Source organism: Thunnus albacares, chromosome 12 (assembly GCF_914725855.1).
Source record: "Thunnus albacares chromosome 12, fThuAlb1.1, whole genome shotgun sequence".
Classification (NCBI taxonomy): domain Eukaryota; kingdom Metazoa; phylum Chordata; class Actinopteri; order Scombriformes; family Scombridae; genus Thunnus; species Thunnus albacares.
In genome coordinates this window covers 32,521,565-32,543,491 of record NC_058117.1, presented here as the reverse complement: position 1 = coordinate 32,543,491, position 21,927 = coordinate 32,521,565, and the positions used below count along the sequence as shown (strand labels likewise).

Sequence of the window (21,927 nt, the reverse complement as noted above, 5' to 3'; positions counted from 1 at the left end):
GTATGACAGCATGGTACTCAAATGAAAATCATCTAAAGAAACATCCCTCAGCCTCAGAGCATCGATACATATGGCGGCTGTCCCTCCGCCCCTCTTCCCTTGTCTAATGGAGTAGGAGAAATTATAAGTTTGCAGGTTAAATTTCATTAAGAACATCTGTGTTTAGCCAGGTTTCAGTTGAAAATAGACAGTCAAACTGAGGCTTTACAATAAGATCATTCATTTAAAAGGTTTGACTGCTGAGGGACCTGATATTTAAAAGTGCTATTTGTAGATTTACTGTCTTGCTTTGATCTGTAAGTAGTTGGTAACAGCTACTGGATGCAGGGATGCATATGAGGTCTTATAAGAGACTGAGATTTGTTGAATTAGATTTTAAAATGGTCTATGAGGTCTTTCAGTTGCATGGACTGGAATCCTGCCTGGTGAGCAGATAGATGGTACATGCTGATCAGATAAACTTGAGGATATGTGTGAAGTATTTGTTGCAGCAGAACAAAGTCTGTGAAAAGTCTGATGGTCAATTTTACAGTCAGAGCCTGAATAAACACTGTGGGAGGATTCACTTGAGCAGCAAATCCACATCAATGACAAACCAGCTGGATGAGGCTTCAAACACAAACTGTGATGAAGTTCATGATGTCATTGATGGTTCGACAACCTATAGAGGTGATTTCCTGGCCCCGCCCACTGAGGTTCAACTCAACCAATGAGATTCTTTCTGTCTGCAGAGCACAAATGTTTGAGGAAGTAAAATCCCAATCAGCTTGATGCTGAGGAGAAGGGCTGTGCAGCAGAGAGGCTGTTTAGCTTCTTCATTCTACTGCAGTGGAAGAACATTGATCATCTGCTGTCTGTTTGGTTTCAACAACTCCAAAGACATGTTGCTTTACCTCTTTATACTTTTATCTCACTTTATAGGTGAGTGTTAGAACAGAGATGAAAGTCTCATTTTACCTGATGTATTAACCAGATATCTGTTTTTCATAGCTTATGGAAGTAAATTCACAAACAAACCTGCTGATTGTTCTCCTTTAATCAATCATCTTTATTGATTCATCTCTTCCTCTGCATGTTCTGTTCTTCCCCAGAGTGTAAAGGACAAGACAGCGTGACCCAGCCAACAGGAAATGTCATTGCTGCTGAAGGAGACACAGTTACACTTGCTTGTACATTTGAGACCAGTTACTCAAATCCCACTTTGTTCTGGTACAAACAAGAAGTAAATGATTTTCCAACGTATATTTTGTGACGAGATACCTTTGGAACAGGAGATCATGCTCCTGAGTTTGTGAGAGAAAGATTTAATGCTACAGTCATCAAACCATCAGTTCCTCTGAAGATCCAGAAGCTGCAGCTGTCTGACTCTGCTGTGTACTACTGTGCTCTGCGGCCCACAGTGACAGGAAACACCAAAACTCTGTACAAAAACCTTTGGAGCAAAGACAACAGAATACTCCACAACATCCACTAGAGGGAGTCACACACTGTTAAACTTCAGTGGTTTCTTATCAAACAGTCTAGATTCTTTTCCCTCATGAGACACAGTTGTGATGAAGAGTTTTACAAATGAATGTCATTTGACATATGAGTCTCCTCCTACTGACTGCAGAGGTGGCTGCATGGCAGAGAGCTGTTTGATTCCAGCTGTGAACATCAGACCAAACACAACTCACAAAACCACTCAACACTTATTCAAACTCAACATTCATTTACAGCATTTCACTTGTGTAACCATGGAAACACTGGCTGTCAATTTACTGTTTTCAGCTCTTGTAGGTACGTATGTTTTTGTCATTGTGTGATATTTTCCAAATGATGGATATTTGACTCTGGAACAGAACTTTAATACAACATGTTTCCTTCACTAAGTAACACCTTGGAAGATGATATTACTGCCAGCAGTGCTGAAGTGTTTTCATCAGAGGGCCGTAGTGTTACTCTGTCCTGTAACTATTCAGTTAAAGCTGATAATCTCCAGTGGTATCGACAAGATCCTGGATCAGCTCCTCAGTTCCTTCTCCTGATCACTGATACAACATCTCCTACTGTGGTGAATGCAACACCTCCACACCCTCGACTGACTGTTGAACTGAAGAGAAAGCGAGTTGATCTGCAGATCTCCTCTGCTGCAGTGTCTGACTCTGCTGTGTACTACTGTGCTGTGAGGCCCACAGTGACAGGAAACACCAAAACTCTGTACAAAAACCTTTGGAGCAAAGACAACAGAATACTCCACAACATCCACTAGAGGGAGTCACACACTGTTAAACTTTAAGGATATTAAACAACAAATGTTTGAGGAACATCCACTAAAGGTGTCCCCTCTCTCTCTCTCTCTCTCTCTCTATCTCTCTCTCTCTCTCTCTCTCTCTCTCTCTCTCTGCTGCTGTTTATCCTTCAAACTGAAACTGGTTCACACAACCTGAAAGTTTCGGTCCAGAAATTTTATTTTTTTATTTTAATACAGTGAAACTAAAGTTTTACACTCTTGCTAACGGGCGATTTTTGAAACGATCAAGATGTAAACTTTTAGTCTGGTTGTTGAAAATGATACATTGGAGTAAGAGAGAGCGCTTTCAACTTTTTATCTTTAGTACTGAAACTGTTAAACTTCAGTGGTTTCTTATCAAACAGTCTAGATTTCTTGTAGTGGTGATAAAAACATCAGAAAATGAAACACTACAGATAAAACATGTATTATTTATATAAACAATAACATCATAACTGAGTGTTACAGCAAATCCTCTGATATCTAATAGAGCTCACATTAAACTCTGTGAACCAACTATTTTCATGAGGCACTCTTCATAACTGCCCAAATACAAAACTGTTTTAATAATGTGAACAATATATTTGAGTAAAATATTCAGTATATGAATAACATGGTTATCATATTGTTACATAATATACAAGCTGCAGTGGAATATGTGTGGAAAGTGGTGTAAGTAAGTAAAGTAAATCCTGCTGAAACTGTCTGTTGATGTTAATCTTACTGCTCATAGTCTGGGTATAATATTTGATGCTGTGTTTTACTTTCATCATCAGCTGAGTTAAGTTGAATAGTGATGAAATAATGTCGTCTCCATGTTTGAAGCAAACAATCAGGTCCTTTTTGTGTTTGTAAAGCCTGAGAAGGTGATCAGCTACCTTTCTGCAACTCCAGTTATAAATGTAACCAGTCTGTTAACCAGGAGGAAGAGTAACTGAGAGACGTGAAAATACAGATCTAAGAGGAGACGGAGAGATTCAGGGAGGAGCTAAGCTGTTACTGAACTATAGAAGAGAGACGAACTTCCATATTCAGCAGAGTTCAATACACAAACCACAAACATTACCTTCATTCAACATGCTGGCATTGGACTATTATGTATTCTACCTACTGTTTCTAGTCATTCTGACAGGTATGAAAGTTTCTGCATGAAAAAAATTCAATTCCACTTTTGTCTGAATGTGATTCCTTGATCGTGACTTTAACATGTTATAACAGAGTTATCTCTTCCTTTAGGTGTCAGCTGTCAAGAACTCACTCCAGTCAACAATGAAGAGAACAGTTTAGAAGGCAGCACTGTTACTCTGTCCTACAAATACTCCAAAAAAGCAACTGGTTCTAATCAATTCTTCTGGTATCGACAATATCCGGGAAAACAACCAGAATTCCTCATCTCTCACACAGGAACAGGAAGTCCATTATCAGATGCAGTACCTAGACTGTCTTTTACTGTGAGTGAAGATAAAACCCAAATCCATCTGCAGATCTCCTCTGCTGCAGTGACAGACTCTGCTCTGTACTACTGTGCTGTGAGGCCCACAGTGACAGCAAACCCACAGTCTCTGTACAAAAACACAAGCTGACACACTGACAAGCTGCTGGAAGCCTTTTTTCCACACTGTTGTACTGAACTTTTTACCTCCACTAGAGGGCCACATTATCAAGTAGGCGGTGCACTACTTCTGCACTGTGTTCAACCATTCTGTCAATAATAACTGCTGCTGTGAAGAGAACAATTCTCAGACTGAATGTTGAACATCAGATAGTTTCTCCTGTTGATTTAAACCTTGTTGTAGAGATGGAACATTGGCTGTGGATTATTCTTGCTGCTCTTTTCTTTGGTAAGACAGAAAGCAGAATGTGTTTCCTTTCTCAACAGTTTTTAACACAACTGATCTATAAGTGCTTTCAATGTCCATCATAGAGGGAACAGGTAATTCCTGCTGCCATTTATAACCTTTTTAGAGAACGAGGTGTAGTTCAGTCTGACAGACAGCAGTCAGTAGAAACAGACTATTCTAGATGTCTCAGTGTCTGCTAGGTAACTCTTTAAAGCTGCTGATTGTTCTCCTTTAATCAATCATCTTTATTGATTCATCTCTTCCTCTGCATGTTCTGTTCTTCCCCAGAGTGTAAAGGACAAGACAGCGTGACCCAGCCAACAGGAGATGTCATTGCTGCTGAAGGAGACACAGTTACACTTGCTTGTACATTTAAGACCAGTGGAAATCGCCCTTTGTTCTGGTACAAACAAGAAGTAAATGATTTTCCAAAGTATATGCTGCGGCGTTACAAGTCTGGAGGAGGAGATAATGCTGCAGAGTTCCAGAAAAACAGATTTGATGCTACAGTTAACGGGACATCAGTTCCTCTGAAGATCCAGAAGCTGCAGCTGTCTGACTCTGCTGTGTACTACTGTGCTCTGCAGCCCACAGTGACAGGAAACACCAAAACTCTGTACAAAAACCTTTGGAGCAAAGACAACAGAATACTCCACAACATCCACTAGAGGGAGTCACACACTGTTAAACTTCAGTGGTTTCTTATCAAACAGTCTAGATTCTTTTCCCTCATGAGACACAGTTGTGATGAAGAGTTTTACAAATGAATGTCATTTGACATATGAGTCTCCTCCTACTGACTGCAGAGGTGGCTGCATGGCAGAGAGCTGTTTGATTCCAGCTGTGAACATCAGACCAAACACAACTCACAAAACCACTCAACACTTATTCAAACTCAACATTCAGTTACAGCATTTCACTTGTGTAACCATGGAAACACTGGCTGTCATTTCACTGTTTTCAGCTCTTGTAGGTACGTATGTTTTTGTCATTGTGTGATATTTTCCAAATGATGGATATTTGACTCTGGAACAGAACTTTAATACAACATGTTTCCTTCACTAGGTAACACCTTGGAAGATGATTTCTATAGAAATCAGTCAAATGAACAGTTGATCAGTTTATGTCCACAGAGTAACACTGTACAGTTGACATTTTCCACTGTCTTCTCCTCTCAGCCTCATGAACAATGTTAGTCTAATGGCTTCATTTTCTCTACTTTTTCCAGGACTAATAGCTGGAGACACAATCTCTCCTGTAAAAGAACAAGTCAGTGGCAGAGAAGGAGAATCTGTCACACTCACATGTACCTATCAGACAAGCTATTCTCCTGTCCTTTACTGGTACAGACATGATTCTGACCTTCAGTCACCTCAGTTTATAGGATATGGATCCCAAACATCAGCTACATCAACTGAGCTGACCATACAGAGTCTAACCCTGGCAGACACAGCTCTCTACTACTGTGCTCTAGACACACAGTGATAGAAAGTGTAGAAGAGGCTGTACAAAAACCTGAACACAGATATCTGACTACTCTTCAAAGAGGAGGGAAGTGGTATTCAAACCACAGCTTCATATCAGATGGATTCTGCTAATTCCTGTTTTATCAGAGTCACTGTGGTTACAGCTGCTAATGAAACACTGTGGGAGGATTCACATGAGCAGCAAATCCACATCAATGACAAACCAGCTGGATGATGCTTCAAACACAAGACACCATCAAACATAAAGTGACATAAAACTGTGTGTTGAACAAAAACCTGAAGTTACTCGTCGGGTTAAAAAGTGAATGTAATGAAAATATGAGAATGTTTGTTTCATACTGTCAGTTTTTATCATGAGCTATTTAAGTTCTGCTGTAAAATCATAATTTGACATTAAAGTCAATCTTTAAAATGTTCAATATTATATTTCAGTATCATATTAGCTATGAGCTAATCAGTATGATGTGATATGAAAAGCACATTGAACACATTATTAGTCAGAGCTGTGAGAGCAGGGAGGAGGAGATTAAGGGAGGAGCAAAACTGTCACTGAGGTACAAAAACCTTTTTTAGTGTCAAAACTAAAAATATCCACCTGCAACTGACCTATTCAAGAAATATAACATGCAGTTCACTTTATCCACCAGTCTGTGCTCCCCCTCTTCTACACTCTCCAGTTTTAAACTACCAACTGTTGCTGAAATATCTGGCCACATTCAAAAATCCAAATCTTCTGCCTGCCAACTAGATCTTCCTCCTACTCACTTGGTAAGAGCCTGTCTACCCCACCTGTCCTCTCTAATAACCAACATCGTACATTCCTCCCTTATTTCTGGTCTTGTTCCTTCATCTGTCAACACAATTTGAATAATTTCAATATCAAATTTACCATTTCTCTCTTAAATACTCAAAAGAACAGTTGCAGCTCAGATTCAGGCTCACTTGTCAGACAATAACCTGTATGAACATTTTCAGTCTGGTTTCCGTCCCTCCCACAGTACAGAGACAGACTTGGTCAGAATCACCAATGACCTGTTGATAGCAGCAGTCTCTGGCCTCTCAACCATTCTTGTCCTCCTGGATTTGAGTGCAGCCTTTGACACCATGTCACATACCATCCTCCTTGACAGATTAGCTTCCACTGGAATCACTGGTATCCCACTTTCCTGGTTTCATTCATATCTCTCTGGTTGCCCTCATTTTGTCCAACTTAAAAATCTAAAATCCCAGTCCTTCCCTGTTATTAGCGGTGTTCCTCAGGGCTCTGTCTTGGGCCTCCTTCGTTTTATCATTTATCTCTCACCACTTGGCCATATTCTCAGAAAATTTGGAATACAGTTCCGCTGCTATGCGGATGACACCCAGCTCTACCTGTCTACCAAACCTACTTCCACTCTTGCATCCTCTTCCTCTTCCACTTGCCTGCTGGAAATCAAATCCTGGCTTTCACATAATTTCCTCAAACTTAACAGTGATAAAACCTCGTGGGTACAAAATTTACTTTATCCAAACTCACCAGTTTTTCACTGACTATTGATTATTCCACAGTCACCCCTTCCCCCCAGGTTAAGAGTCTGGGCGTCATCCTTGACAGCACATTATCCTTTGAGCCACACATCAATAATATCACCCTGTCTGCTGACTTCCACTTACACAATATCTCTCATCTCTGTCTGTCTCTTACATCCAACAGTACTGCCATTCTCACTCATGCTCTGATTACATCCTGTATTGATTTCTTCAACTCTATCCTTTCTGGTCTTCCTCACAAGTTCCTCCATAAACTTCAACTGGTTCAAGATTCGGCCGCCTGTATCATTACCAGAACCTCTTCCAAAGAACATTTCACCTCTGTTCTCCAGCAACTATACTGGCTTCCTGTTAAACACCATATTGACTTTAAGATTCTGCTTCTCACCTTCAAGGCCCTTCATAACTTAGCACCTCTGTATCTCTCTGACCTCCTTCACACCTTCACACCCTCCTGTGCTCTCAGATCATCCTCTGCCATTCTCCTCACTACACCTCCTGCCTGCTTGACAACCATGGGGTCCAGAGCCTTCAGCTGTGCTGCCCCTCACCTCTGGACCTCTGTCTCCCAGACATACGCAACACTGATTCTCTCCCAACCTTCAAATCCCGTCTCAAAACGCAGCTTTTCAAAGTGGCTCATTCCCTCTGATTGCTTTATTCAAATCAAGTTTGCATTGATGATGATTTCATACTTCTATTTACTATTTTAACCCTATTTTATATGATGCTGCTTTTTTGGATTTATTGATGTTGTTTTCACTGCTGAGTGTTTCATTTTAGTTTGTGTTTGTAAGGTTTTTTTTGTAGCAGTGACAGGAAACACCAAAACTCTGTACAAAAACCTTTGGAGCAAAGACAACAGAATACTCCACAACATCCACTAGAGGGAGTCACACACTGTTAAATTTCAGTGGTCTAAGTGTTTGTTTTATAAAACTGAAACTCTGATGTTAATGAGCTGGATATGAATATCAGAGATATGATGCAGTAACACACAACCAGACAGTTATACATATATAATAACAGTATAATGAACACAAAGTAGTTTATTTGTGTTGACTGTTCAACTCAGTGATATTTGAGATGTAAAAAAATAACTTTCTGATATCAGTTAAACTCAAAGAGGAACAACAAGATCCTCCAGTGTGGACAAAAGTGACAACAGAACATCTCAGATACAGTTTGGATCATTTCTCAGAGGCACATTTGTTATTAACACACAGAAAAATGTGATTGTTGGAGTTGAACCTCACTGATCACCGAATGTCAACAGCTGGTTTCAGAGCCCCGTCCACTAAAGTTCAAGTTTGTTATGAAACAGTCTGGATTTGTTGAAATGATAAAATTCTCAGGAAAAGTGCAGAAATTAAGATGAAAGAATGATGGAGAGTGATAAACTTACTACTTATATACCCTTTAATAATTCAAATTCAAAAGCCAGACATCAAATTTTATAAAGACCTCCAATCTAGCGACCCCCACTCCTACCAGTACAAAGCCCTTCAGTGCCAAGAGTTGAACAAAGATAAGAGTCCCCTCTGCCAGCTGGTCCTGAAGCTCTGCCCTCACACACCAGGGCTTCAGGACAGACACCAAACAATCTGGCCCAACTCAATCATCTCAAAACAACAAGAAGATGATATCAAATATTGGAACCAAACCGCCGAATCACAAAGTAAATTAGAATTGTATTTGACCCTAAAGAGAGAGCACATGGTGGCAGAGTACCTGACCACCGTGCCTGATAGAAAACTAAGGAAAACACTGACAGACTGAGTGGACACAGCCGGGCCATAGAAACAGGTCGTCACAGGCAGAACAGGCTCCCCAGGGAGGCCAGGCTGTGTTCACTTTGTCATAAAAGAGAGGTTGAGACAGCATCTCACTTCCTGTTATACTGTGAGAAATATAAGGATTTAAGAGAGAAAAAATAAATCATATATATCCTGAGTTGATCCATCTCCCCGACCCTCAGAACCTGCCTCTATGTGGGGAGAGAAGTCAGTGTGCAGTAATAGCTGCAAAATATGTGAAATATTGTCATACTTTAAGAGAAACAAGCTCTGTACTACATGTTTCTGTATGATTACATCTGTAAAAAAGCCTTTTATTATATTGTGTTTGATATGATTGTTGATATTTGCATATTGTATATTTATTGCTAATCATCTGTCAATGTTAATAATTTTCTGTAGTAATAATTTGGTAATATTGGTTTGTGATCTGTCATGTCAATAAAGCTTATTTGAATATGAATTTGATATGTGGTTGTATGGTGCAACACTGATGACAATAAGGTTTTGGGATGTTAACTTTGTATGTGAGCTATTGTTGACATAAGTGAGAGTATCACACAGTAACTCTTCAGACAACTAATCTAACAACAGAGAGGAAACCACCAAGGATGTCCTTTCTCTCCACTGCTGTTTGATCCTTAAAGCTCAAACTGCTTCACACAAGACACAAACAAGACACAGGATCAATAATTATTTTCATTGATTATCTAAAAGCAAGAGATTTAGGTTGAAGCTGATGTTTAACTGCTTAAATTCCAGCAGGTACAATGACATTCACCAAAGTAGAGAAGTTGTCCTGTAACACTCATTGAGACATTGTGTGTATTTGAAGTAAACTAACACTCAAGACTTTATATAATGTCAGAATTCAGAAGCTCAGTTTCTTTAAGTTTCCTCAGAGACACTTTGCTTTTCATCTCTCACTGATCTCACTTTGGTTGGTTTGGAACAAGAATCATCAAAAATCATCAACTGTTATGTAATTTCATCTCAACACTTTCATAATCAGTAGAGCAAATCATTTCTACATGAGACTTTTCTATAATTTGTATGTTGGTTTCATATGTTTGACTCAATGATAATGAAGAAACAAACACTATTTATATCCAACATGAGTGAAACATGATATATATGATGGTGACTGCAGCATCAGAGTTTCCAGAGTTGAAGGTAGAGGAAGAGTAACTGAGAGAAGTGAAAATACAGATCTAAGAGGAGACGGAGAGATTCAGGGAGGAGCTAAGCTGTTACTGAACTATAGAAGAGAGACGAACTTCCATATTCAGCAGAGTTCAATACACAAACCACTAACATTACCTTCATTCAACATGCTGGCATTGGACTATTATGTATTTTCTTTACTGTTTCTAGTCATTCTGACAGGTATGAAAGTTTCTGCATGAAAAAAATTCAGTTCCACTTTCGTCTGAATGTGATTCCTTGATCGTGACTTTAACATGTTATAACAGAGAAACATGAAAACATTTTGTATTATGAAAATATTGTACATGTGTTTCTGAGATAATGATTACAGTCTAATCTTTCTCTCCACTGCTGTTTTACTCTAAACAGTTATACATTCAAATATTAATTTATTATCAACTATTGCATTAAAGTCATCAGTCAGCATCTGTGAAATATAAGAGACCCTCTCTGGAAACTAATGTTTTTAGCACATCACACACTTAAAAACATTTCAACTTATGAATTAAAGAAGTAAATATTTTAATGGAGCAGTATCTGCTGCAAAATAATGATCACATTAATGTCTGAAAACATGTAGATTGAAGCCAAAGTTTATTACGTTCACTGTTCTCACAAAGAAACATTTAAAAATTTAATGAACAAGCTACAAAGTCTGATAATTATCCTTTTATCACCTGATCGTAGTTATATAATATCCTGAAGAGGAAGACAGCAGCAGGAAGAAAAAATAGCTGAGAGCTGAGAGGAGGGAGGAGAAAACCTGAGACTGAAGAACAGAAAAGACACAAACTTTCACTGTGGACTTTAACACAAACACGGTTGGTTTTTAAGATGCTGTCAGTGCACTTTAGTCTGTTTCTGACTTTGTTTCTCGTCACACTGACAGGTAGGTGAGCAGATGAACTACTAAACAATATTTTCTACTATTGACTTTAAAGGAGTTTTACTGATAAACATGAAGTAAAACAGAGTTATCTCTTCCTTTAGGTGTCAGCTGTGAAGAACTCACTCCAGTCAACAATGAAGAGAACAGTTTAGAAGGCAGCACTGTTACTCTGTGCTGTACATATACTGCTGCTGATTATTTCTTCTGGTATCGACAATATCCAGGAAAACCACCAGAGTTCCTCATCTCTCACACAGACACAGGGGCTTTACTATCAGATCCAGTACCTAGACTGTCTGTTAATGTGATTAAAGATAAAACCCAAATGGATCTGCAGATCTCCTCTGCTGCAGTGACAGACTCTGCTCTGTACTACTGTGCTGTGAGGCCCACAGTGACAGCAAACCCACAGTCTCTGTACAAAAACACAAGCTGACACACTGACAAGCTGCTGGAAGCCTTTTTTCCACACTGTTGTACTGAACTTTTTACCTCCACTAGAGGGCCACATTATCAAGTAGGCGGTGCACTACTTCTGCACTGTGTTCAACCATTCTGTCAATAATAACTGCTGCTGTGAAGAGAACAATTCTCAGACTGAATGTTGAACATCAGATAGTTTCTCCTGTTGATTTAAACCTTGTTGTAGAGATGGAACATTGGCTGTGGATTATTCTTGCTGCTCTTTTCTTTGGTAAGACAGAAAGCAGAATGTGTTTCCTTTCTCAACAGTTTTTAACACAGAACTGATCTATAAGTGCTTTTAATGTCCATCATAGAGGGAACAAGTTATTTCTGCCTCCATTTATAACTTTAAAAAAAAAAAAGATGTGGTCAGTTTGACAGTCAGCAATGATTAAAAAACAGACTATTCTAGATGTGTCAGTGTCTGCTAGGTAACTCTTTAAAGCTGCTGATTGTTCTACTTTAATCAATCATCTTTATTGATTCATCTCTTCCTCTGCATGTTCTGTTCTTCCCCAGAGTGTAAAGGACAAGACAGCGTGACCCAGCCAACAGAAGATGTCATTGCTACTGAAGGAGACACAGTTACACTTGGCTGTCAATATAAGAGCAGTGGAACTCCCTATTTGTTCTGGTACAAACAAGAAGTAAATGATTTTCCAAAGTATATTTTGCAACGTTACTCTGGTGGAGGAGATAATGCTGTAGAGTTCCATGAAGAAAGATTTGACGCTGAGATCAAGGACAAATCAGTTCCTCTGCAGATCTCCTCTGCTGCAGTGTCTGACTCTGCTGTGTACTACTGTGCTCTGCAGCCCACAGTGACAGGAAACACCAAAACTCTGTACAAAAACCTTTGGAGCAAAGACAACAGGATACTCCACAACATCCACTAGAGGGAGTCACACACTGTTAAACTTCAGTGGTTTCTTATCAAACAGTCTAGATTCTTTTCCCTCATGAGACACAGTTGTGATGAAGAGTTTTACAAATGAATGTCATTTGACATATGAGTCTCCTCCTACTGACTGCAGAGGTGGCTGCATGGCAGAGAGCTGTTTGATTCCAGCTGTGAACATCAGACCAAACACAACTCACAAAACCACTCAACACTTATTTAAACTCAACATTCACTTACAGCACATTTCACTTGTGTAACCATGGAAACACTGGCTGTCATTTTACTGTTTTCAGCTCTTGTAGGTACGTATGTTTTTGTCATTGTGTGATATTTTCCAAATGATGGATATTTGACTCTGGAACAGAACTTAAATACAACATGTTTCCTTCACTAGGTAACACCTTGGAAGATGATTTCTATAGAAATCAGTCAAATGAACAGTTGATCAGTTTGTGTCCACAGAGTAACACTGTACAGTTGACATTTTCCACTGTCTTCTCCTCTCAGCCTCATGAACAATGTTAGTCTAATGGCTTCATTTTCTCGACTTTTTCCAGGACTAATAGCTGGAGACACAATCTCTCCTGAACAAGAAGAAGTCAGTAGAAGAGAAGGAGAATCTGTCACACTCACATGTACCTATAAGACAAGCGATACTGGTGCTATGCTTTTCTGGTACAAACATCATTCTGACCTTCAGGCACCTCAGTTTATACTCAGGAAAGGAGCAGGATCAGTGAGTCATCAAGAATATATTCCTGATAAACGATATAAATCCAAAACATCAGCTACAACAACTGAGCTGACCATACAGAGTCTAACCCTGGCAGACTCAGCTCTCTACTACTGTGCTCTAGACACACAGTGATAGAAAGTGTAGAAGAGGCTGTACAAAAACCTGAACACAGATATCTGACTACTCTTCAAAGAGGAGGGAAGTGGTATTCAAACCACAGCTTCATATCAGATGGATTCTGCTAATTCCTGTTTTATCAGAGTCACTGTGGTTACAGCTGCTAATGAAACACTGTGGGAGGATTCACATGAGCAGCAAATCCACATCAATGACAAACCAGCTGGATGATGCTTCAAACACAAGACACCATCAAACATAAAGTGACATAAAACTGTGTGTTGAACAAAAACCTGAAGTTACTCGTCGGGTTAAAAAGTGAATGTAATGAAAATATGAGAATGTTTGTTTCATACTGTCAGTTTTTATCATGAGCTGTTTCCATTAGACAGGCTGTGATACTTTTACTCACAGAATCAACTCTGTGAGGGAAATATTTAATGTGAGGATACAGATAAAATCTAAAAATAAAAACAATTTACCGTGGTTTAATGAAAATTTGTGGAAACTAATGAAATCTAGAGATGCTGCACTAAGGACGGCAATTAAAACTAGAAGAGACACCGACATGCTGATTTATAAAGGTTTAAGGAACAAAGTTATCCAAGAGCTAAGAGAAGCTAAATCTCGTTTTTATCTCAATATTTTGAATGAGGCAAAAGGCAACAGTAAATTGATCTGGAAAAACATTGATGATCTCACAAGGAAGGACACAAAATTTTAAACTCAAAGTACAGGGAAAGTTAATTGAAGATCATCTTACTGTTGCTTCTGTATATAAGTTAGGAAAAAAATGTATGAAAAGGAAACTGGATATTGTTCCTATAGATGCTACAGGTCAGGTTTTTGAGCTGGTAGAACCTAATGAGTTACAGGTAAACAAAATCATCAGCTCCTTATAAAGCTTTAAATATAGAGATGCTTTCCAATTTGACACCACGTTTGTCAAATCACACAAAGGTATTTTAACTCCCCCTATTGCTCATTTAATTAACTTGTCTTTTAAACACAGCTCCTTTCCTGATGACTGGAAACGTGCCGTTGTCACGCCTGTTTTTAAATCTGGAGACCGCCTTGAAGCCAGTAACTACAGACCAATAAGTATACTGCCAGTACTCTCAAAGGTTGCTGAGAAAGTTGTCATTAAACAACTGACAACATTTCTTAATACAAACAATTTTGGTCTACATTGTATGCAATTTGGCTTTAGAGCAAATGATTCCACTGAAACTGCTACCTTGCACTTAATAGAGCAAATTAAATCAAGACTTGACAAAGGAGGAGTAGTTGTTGCTGTATTTTTAGATCTGCATAAAGCATTCGACACAGTCAATCATGATGTTTTAATATTAAAACTCACTAAATTTAACTTCTCATCTAGAGCACTGGCATGGATGTCTTCATATTTATCTAATAGGAGACAATGTGTTAAAGTTGGTGACACACTGTCCAGTAACATGAAGTGCACAATGGGTGTTCCACAAGGGTCAGTGTTAGGTCCTCTATTATTTAGTCTATATATTAATGATCTCCCTCAACAGTGTCATGATGCAGAGCTACAAATGTATGCAGATGACACTGTTGTGTACACACATGCAAAAACAGCTGAGTTAGCTGCTGCTAAGCTAACAACTGCATTGGAAAGGATCACACACTGGCTTGATCAATCATGTCTGAGTCTAAATGTAAACAAGACAAAGGGTATGTTTTTCTCTAAGACTATGGTACAACCTCCTAACGCTGATATTCTCATCAAAGGTGAAAAAATTGACATAGTTACTGATTTTAAATATCTTGGTGTGACACTGGATCCAAATTTGAACTTTGAGAAACATGTTAAAAAAACGGTTTAAACCATAAAGTTCAACTTAGCAAATTTTAGACATATTAGAAACTGTCTCTCTTTGGACGCTGATATTTATGCAGCTGTGATTCTTTCCCAGATGTCTTATTGATCACATGTTGGGGGCAGGCTGGAGAAACAGCCATAAAACATCTAGAGTCCAAACAAACTCTAAAAACTCTGGACAAAAAGCCAATGCATTTCCATCACTGTAGGGTTCTGGAGAAATACAATTTACTGAGCTTTGAGAAGTTTATATTATTCTCAAATTTGTGCCTAGTTTATAAATGTTAAATGGTTTGGCCTCCTCCACTATGTGACTTTGTGTTCACTCGCTCAGTAAGTTCTATTAGATCCTCCAGAATATCCTCTACACAAGATTGTACCATTTAATCACACTGCATTTGGACAATCAGCTTTCTCTGTGAAAGCCACAACTCAGTGGGACGTCCTACCTGATGATATGAAGAACTGTAGTTCAATCAATACATTCAAGGCCAAATTAAAAAATCTACTAAAGACCAATCAGCTGTGTGACCATTGAGTCTAAACTCCATCTATGGTCTTCTCATTAGCGCAGGTAGTCTTGCTTTTAATTTGACAAGTTTACATTATTAATTTCTGATTGACATTGTGGGTGTATGTGATGTGCTGTGTGTGGCTTTGTATTTTCTATTTGGTATGGTGTATTCTGTGTGTTTTGTTTTGTTTTTTTTTGCTTTGTACTGTTTGTTGTTGTGCTGTTGTATGCTTGTTGTCGGGACGAGGGATGCAAATTAGCTTCGAGCTAACTCTGGTGCATCTTTAATGTTTAAAACTGCACACTGTCCCAGTCAATAAATAAATCAATCATTACATGTTGGGGATCAAAGTGAGTCTGCACCAGATGTAAAACAGGAAACATTCAATCTCCAGTGATGACTACATACAAGACAAGCTATGCTAGGAAAGGAGAGAGGCACAAACATGTGTTTAGTGTAAAGTTGTCAGTAGGAGGAATAACACAGGGCTGTGAATGAGCTCTGTCACTGTGATCAGACTCCTCCTTTAAATCCACCAACTTAGTGTTGATGAAGACTAAACAGAGATCAGAGTCTTCTTTATACTCGCTGTAGCTCAGAGTTACTCAACACTGCAGATATGACGTCTCTGTTCATCTCAGTGTTGCTGGCTGCTATGTGCCTTGGTATGAACACAGCTCTGTTTCTGTCATATCAATCCAACATTGACATGATTCTTTAACAGCTCACTGACACTGTTTGTTGCTGTTTTACAGAATGCAGAGCACAAAAAGACAACGTGCTGCAACCAAAAGGAGATGTGACTGCTGCTGAAGGAGAGGCAGTAACACTTGACTGTCAATATAACAGCAGTGTTACAAATTATTACCTCTTCTGGTACAAACAGGATGGAAACAACAGCCCCAAATTCATCCTGAGCCGAGTTAAACTGGACGAAGGGAACACACCAGATGAGTTTAAGGAAAGATTTTCATCCACGTTGGATTCAACCTCAAAATCAGTTCCTCTGCAGATCTCCTCTGCTGCAGTGTCTGACTCTGCTGTGTGCTACTGTGCTCTGCGGCCCACAGTGACAGGAAACACCAAAACTCTGTACAAAAACCTTTGGAGCAAAGACAACAGAATACTCCACAACATCCACTAGAGGGAGTCACACACTGTTAAACTTCAGTGGTTTCTTATCAAACAGTCTAGATTCTTTTCCCTCATGAGACACAGTTGTGATGAAGAGTTTTACAAATGAATGTCATTTGACATATGAGTCTCCTCCTACTGACTGCAGAGGTGGCTGCATGGCAGAGAGCTGTTTGATTCCAGCTGTGAACATCAGACCAAACACAACTCACAAAACCACTCAACACTTATTCAAACTCAACATTCACTTACAGCATTTCACTTGTGTAACCATGGGAACACTGGCTGTCATTTTACTGTTTTCAGCTCTTGTAGGTACGTATGTTTTTGTCATTGTGTGATATTTTCCAAATGATGGATATTTGACTCTGGAAGACAGAACTTTAATACAACATGTTTCCTTCACTAGGTAACACCTTGGAAGATGATTTCTATAGAAATCAGTCAAATGAACAGTTGATCAGTTTGTGTCCACAGAGTAACACTGTACAGTTGACATTTTCCACTGTCTTCTCCTCTCAGCCTCATGAACAATGTTAGTCTAATGGCTTCATTTTCTCTACGTTTTCCAGGACTAATAGCTGGAGACACAATCTCTCCTGTAAAAGATGAAGTCAGTGGAAGAGAAGGAGAATCTGTCACACTCACATGTACCTATGAGACAACTGCAGACGGTGCTTTGCTTTACTGGTACAAACATCATTCTGACCTTCAGGCACCTCAGTTTATACTCTGGAAAGGAGGAAAGAGGACCACAGGTGAATATATTCCTGATAAACGATATGGACATCATGGACAACAACTGAGCTGACCATACAGAGTCTAACCCTGGCAGACTCAGCTCTCTACTACTGTGCTGTAGACACACAGTGATAGAAAGTGTAGAAGAGGCTGTACAAAAACCTGAACACAGATATCTGACTACTCTTCAAAGAGGAGGGAAGTGGTATTCAAACCACAGCTTCATATCAGATGGATTCTGCTAATTCCTGTTTTATCAGAGTCACTGTGGTTACAGCTGCTAATGAAACACTGTGGGAGGATTCACATGAGCAGCAAATCCACATCAATGACAAACCAGCTGGATGATGCTTCAAACACAAGACACCATCAAACATAAAGTCACATAAAACTGTGTGTTGAACAAAAACCTGAAGTTACTCGTCGGGTTAAAAAGTGAATGTAATGAAAATATGAGAATGTTTGTTTCATACTGTCAGTTTTTATCATGAGCTGTTTCCATTAGACATTCAACAAGGGTGTCTGCTGCCTCCACTGTTTGAACTACGAGTGTGAATGAGATATGGTCACTGACTTCATGTTGTCTTCAGGTATTTACATTTGTTGACATAAGAACTGTCAGTTGTCAGTGTTTTACTATTATCTACCTGATAAAAGTTGTAAGTTATGTAAACCAGGACAGAAAAGACACAAACTTTCACTGTTTCCAGGTTTTCAAGCCTCTCATGAGCTGTTCTGGATAAGAACGTCAGCAGAAAAGACTGTTACAAGGATGTTTAATATAGAAAAACAGGGAATTCATCTTCATCTTTACCCAAAGTTGTGGGATATTAAATATGTAGATGAAGTATTTCTTACCTTTCTGTCCACTGTTTTATCCTTCGGGAGTGTAGCAGCTGTGAAATATAGGTGATCCCTCTGGAAACTAAAAATAAACTAAACAAGACACATAAATAAATGACCAAAAAACCTCTTCCATGGACGACCTGAACAAGTTCTGCTGTAAAATTATCATTTGACTTTAAAGTCAATCTTTGTCTTCGTAGGTAAAATATAATGTTCAGGTTTTCTTTCATGCAGCTGGTCTTTTAACAGGAACACTAGTGAGAGCAGCTTTCCCCCGTACTGGCCTCCCTCCACTTTTTCAGGTGATTTGAAGATTTTATTGTTTGTCTAGAAATCATTAAATGGGCTAACTCCAATCTGTCTCTCTGATCTTTTACAACCACATGTCCCATCAAGGTCACTCAGGTCTGCTGACCAGTTGCTTCTTGTTCCAAGATCCAGGTTGAAGCACAGGGGAGATGGTGCCTTTGCAGTTGTAGCCCCCAAACTCTGGAACCAGTTGCCTCTGCATGTTAGACTGGTTCCCACACTGCCTGTTTTTAAATCCCGTCTTAAAACACATTTTTATTCCTTGACCTTTAACTCAGTATGAGAGTTGCATTGCGTTGTCTTTTTGTCTGTTAAACTGGTCTTTGTGTCTTTATTGTGTTGTTTATGGCTTTTGTTATCTTGATTGTTCAGCACTTTGGTCAACTTGTTGTTTTTAAATGTGCTTTATCAATAAATTTGAGTTTTATGTGTTTATTACTCCTGACATGTAACACAAATACAACATTACTGATATTTGTGTTTGACTAAAATGTTCTATATTATATTTTAATTAATTATAAATAGTATTTTCTTATTGATTGATATTATATCAATATGAAAAGCACATTGAACACATTATTAGTCAGAGCTGTGAGAGCAGGGAGGAGGAGATTAAGGGAGGAGCAAAACTGTCACTGAAGTACAGAAAGACACAAACTTTCACTGTGGTGTTTCATACTAAACAACACAGACACTTTCTTCTTATCTTCAAGATGGTGTCAATGCAATTAAGTCTGTTTTCAACTTTGTTTCTGATCACACTAACAGGTAGGTGACACACTTCATATTTACTTCTATTGATGTTTGATTGAAAACTGAGCATGAAGTTGTATGTATTCATGTTATGAGTCTTTGACAACATGTTATAACAGAGTTATCTCTTCCTTTAGGTGTCAGCTGTCAAGAACTCACTCCAGTCAACAATGAAGAGAACAGTTTAGAAGGCAGCACTGTTACTCTGTCCTACAACTACTCCAAACAAGCTGATGGCAATGATCATTTCTTCTGGTATCGACAATATCCAAGAAAACCACCAGAGTTCCTCATGTACATCTCAGGTGGTAGTTTCACAAGACCAGCAGACTCTCTGAAGTCAGAAAAAAGGTTCTTTACTGAACTGTTTGAAGAGAAGCGTGGAGTCAAACTGCAGATCTCCTCTGCTGCAGTGTCTGACTCTGCTGTGTACTACTGTGCTCTGCAGCCCACAGTGACAGCAAACACCAAAACTCTGTACAAAAACCTTTGGAGCAAAGACAACAGAATACTCCACAACATCCACTAGAGGGAGTCACACACTGTTAAACTTCTGTGGTTTGAATCTTCACATATTTGACTCAGCCCTACAAAAGACTCATCTGTATCCAATATGTGTGAAACCTGGATTATGATGGTGACTGCAGCATCAGTGTCATTTCCACAGTTGAATCAAAGAAGTGTAACAGAAGGGATGAATGGGTCCGACTCTTTCTCTCTTGATAAGGATTCCTGTCTCTCAGCTCAGAGTATCTGCTGATGCAGAGTACTGATCCCATAGCAGTGCTCTCTTTTTCCCACATTCAAATCTGTGCACCCCACTGCTTGAAACTCATTGGAACAACTTCAACATGAGGTCACATGAGGTCATGGATTGCTGACGTGACTGAATGAATATAACTGGTAGTGAAAACACTGAAGTATTATAATGACATGGAAGAAGAGACTGTATTACATGTAGATTGGTCTCATCATGGCAGATACTTGATCTGATGAATCACCTGAGTATTACTGCAGATACTGATGTAGTGTGTCAGTGTTTGTCTGTTCAAGGCTCCATTCTGGGGCCTCTTCTGTTCAACATCTACATGCTGCCACTAGCTCAGGTTATGGAAAACAACTAAATATGTTACTAGTTATGCAGATGATACACAAATTTACATAACCATATCACCAGGGGACTATGGTCCAATACAAGCACTGAGTAAGTGCATTGAACAAATCGATGATTGGATGTGCCAGAATTTTCTTCAATTAAACAAAGACAAAACTGAAGCAATTGTTTTTGAAGCCAAGGAAGAACGTTTAAAAGTCAGCACTCAGCTTCAATCGATAATGTTAAAAACTACAAACCAAGCCAGAAATCTTGGTGTAGTCATGGACTCAGACCTGAATTTCAACAGCTACATTAAAACAATTACAAAGCCAGACTACTATCACCTGAAGAATATATCAAGAATTAAAGGAATTATGTCTCAGCAGGATTTAGAAAAACTTGTCCATGTATTTATCTTCAGTAGACTCGACTACTGTAACACTGTCTTCACAGGTCTCCCTAAAAAACAATCAGGCAGCTGCAGCTGATTCAGACGCTGCTGCTCGAGTCCTCACTAAGACCAAGAAAGTGGATCAAATCACTCCACTTCTCAGATCTTTACACTGGCTTCCTGTCTGTTAAAGAATTGATGTCAAAATACTGCTGTATGTTTATAAAGCACTGAATGGTTTAGGGCCAAAATACATTTCTGATCTGCTGCTTCATTATGAACCATCCAGACCTCTCAGGTCATCTGGATCAGGTCTGCTTTCTGTCCCCAGAGTCAAAACTAAACATGGAGAAGCAGCGTTCAGTTTTTATGCTCCACATATCTGAACAAACTCCCAGAAAACTGCAGATCTGCTGCAACTCTCAATTCTTTTAAATCGCAGCTGAAGACTTTTCTGTTTGAGTTTTATTAAACCAAATTTAAGGGTCAGTATTTTACACTGCACTGTAACTTTTATTCTCCTGTTTTATCTGTCTTATTCTTTTTTAGCTTCTTTTTATTTCCAAATTTAACACATTTTAATTGTATTTAAATGTCTTTTCACTTGTGTTGCTTTTATATTCTGTCTTGATGTCTTTTATGTTCTATGTAAAACACTTTGAATTGCCTTGTTGTTGAAATGTGCTACACAAATAAACTTGCCTTTCCTAACAGAAAGAACTATGAATACAGAACTACAAAGAGACGGAGAGATTCAGGGAGGAGCTAAACTGTTACTGAACTATAGAAGAGACGAACTTCCATATTCAGCAGAGTTCAATACACAAACCACAAACATTACCTTCATTCAACATGCTGGCTTTGCAATACTCCGTATTTTACTTACTATTTCTGGCCATTCTTGCAGGTATGTTAGATTCTGTATTTTATAAAAGTTTAATACTAATAGTATCTGAATGTGATTCATTTACTGAGACTTTAACAACATGTTATAACAGAGTTATCTCTTCCTTTAGGTGTCAGCTGTGAAGAACTCACTCCAGTCAACAATGA

General features: G+C 38.9%; 2 gene segments (V, D, J or C); both read left to right on the top strand.

The window, feature by feature from the left end:
- Positions 1 to 1,277: 1,277 nt before the first annotated feature.
- LOC122994071 lies at positions 1,278 to 3,804 on the top strand (the record flags this gene model as incomplete). The annotated part of the segment is given in 4 exon segments: positions 1,278 to 1,291; positions 1,873 to 2,182; positions 3,130 to 3,202; positions 3,677 to 3,804. Coding segments are annotated over 4 exon segments (525 nt in total), but the record flags the coding sequence as incomplete, so codon positions are not given.
- A 266-nt stretch (positions 3,805 to 4,070) lies between these two features.
- LOC122994070 lies at positions 4,071 to 7,782 on the top strand. The segment is given in 3 exon segments: positions 4,071 to 4,113; positions 4,402 to 4,724; positions 7,597 to 7,782. Coding segments are annotated over 3 exon segments (552 nt in total).
- The last annotated feature ends 14,145 nt before the right edge of the window (positions 7,783 to 21,927 follow it).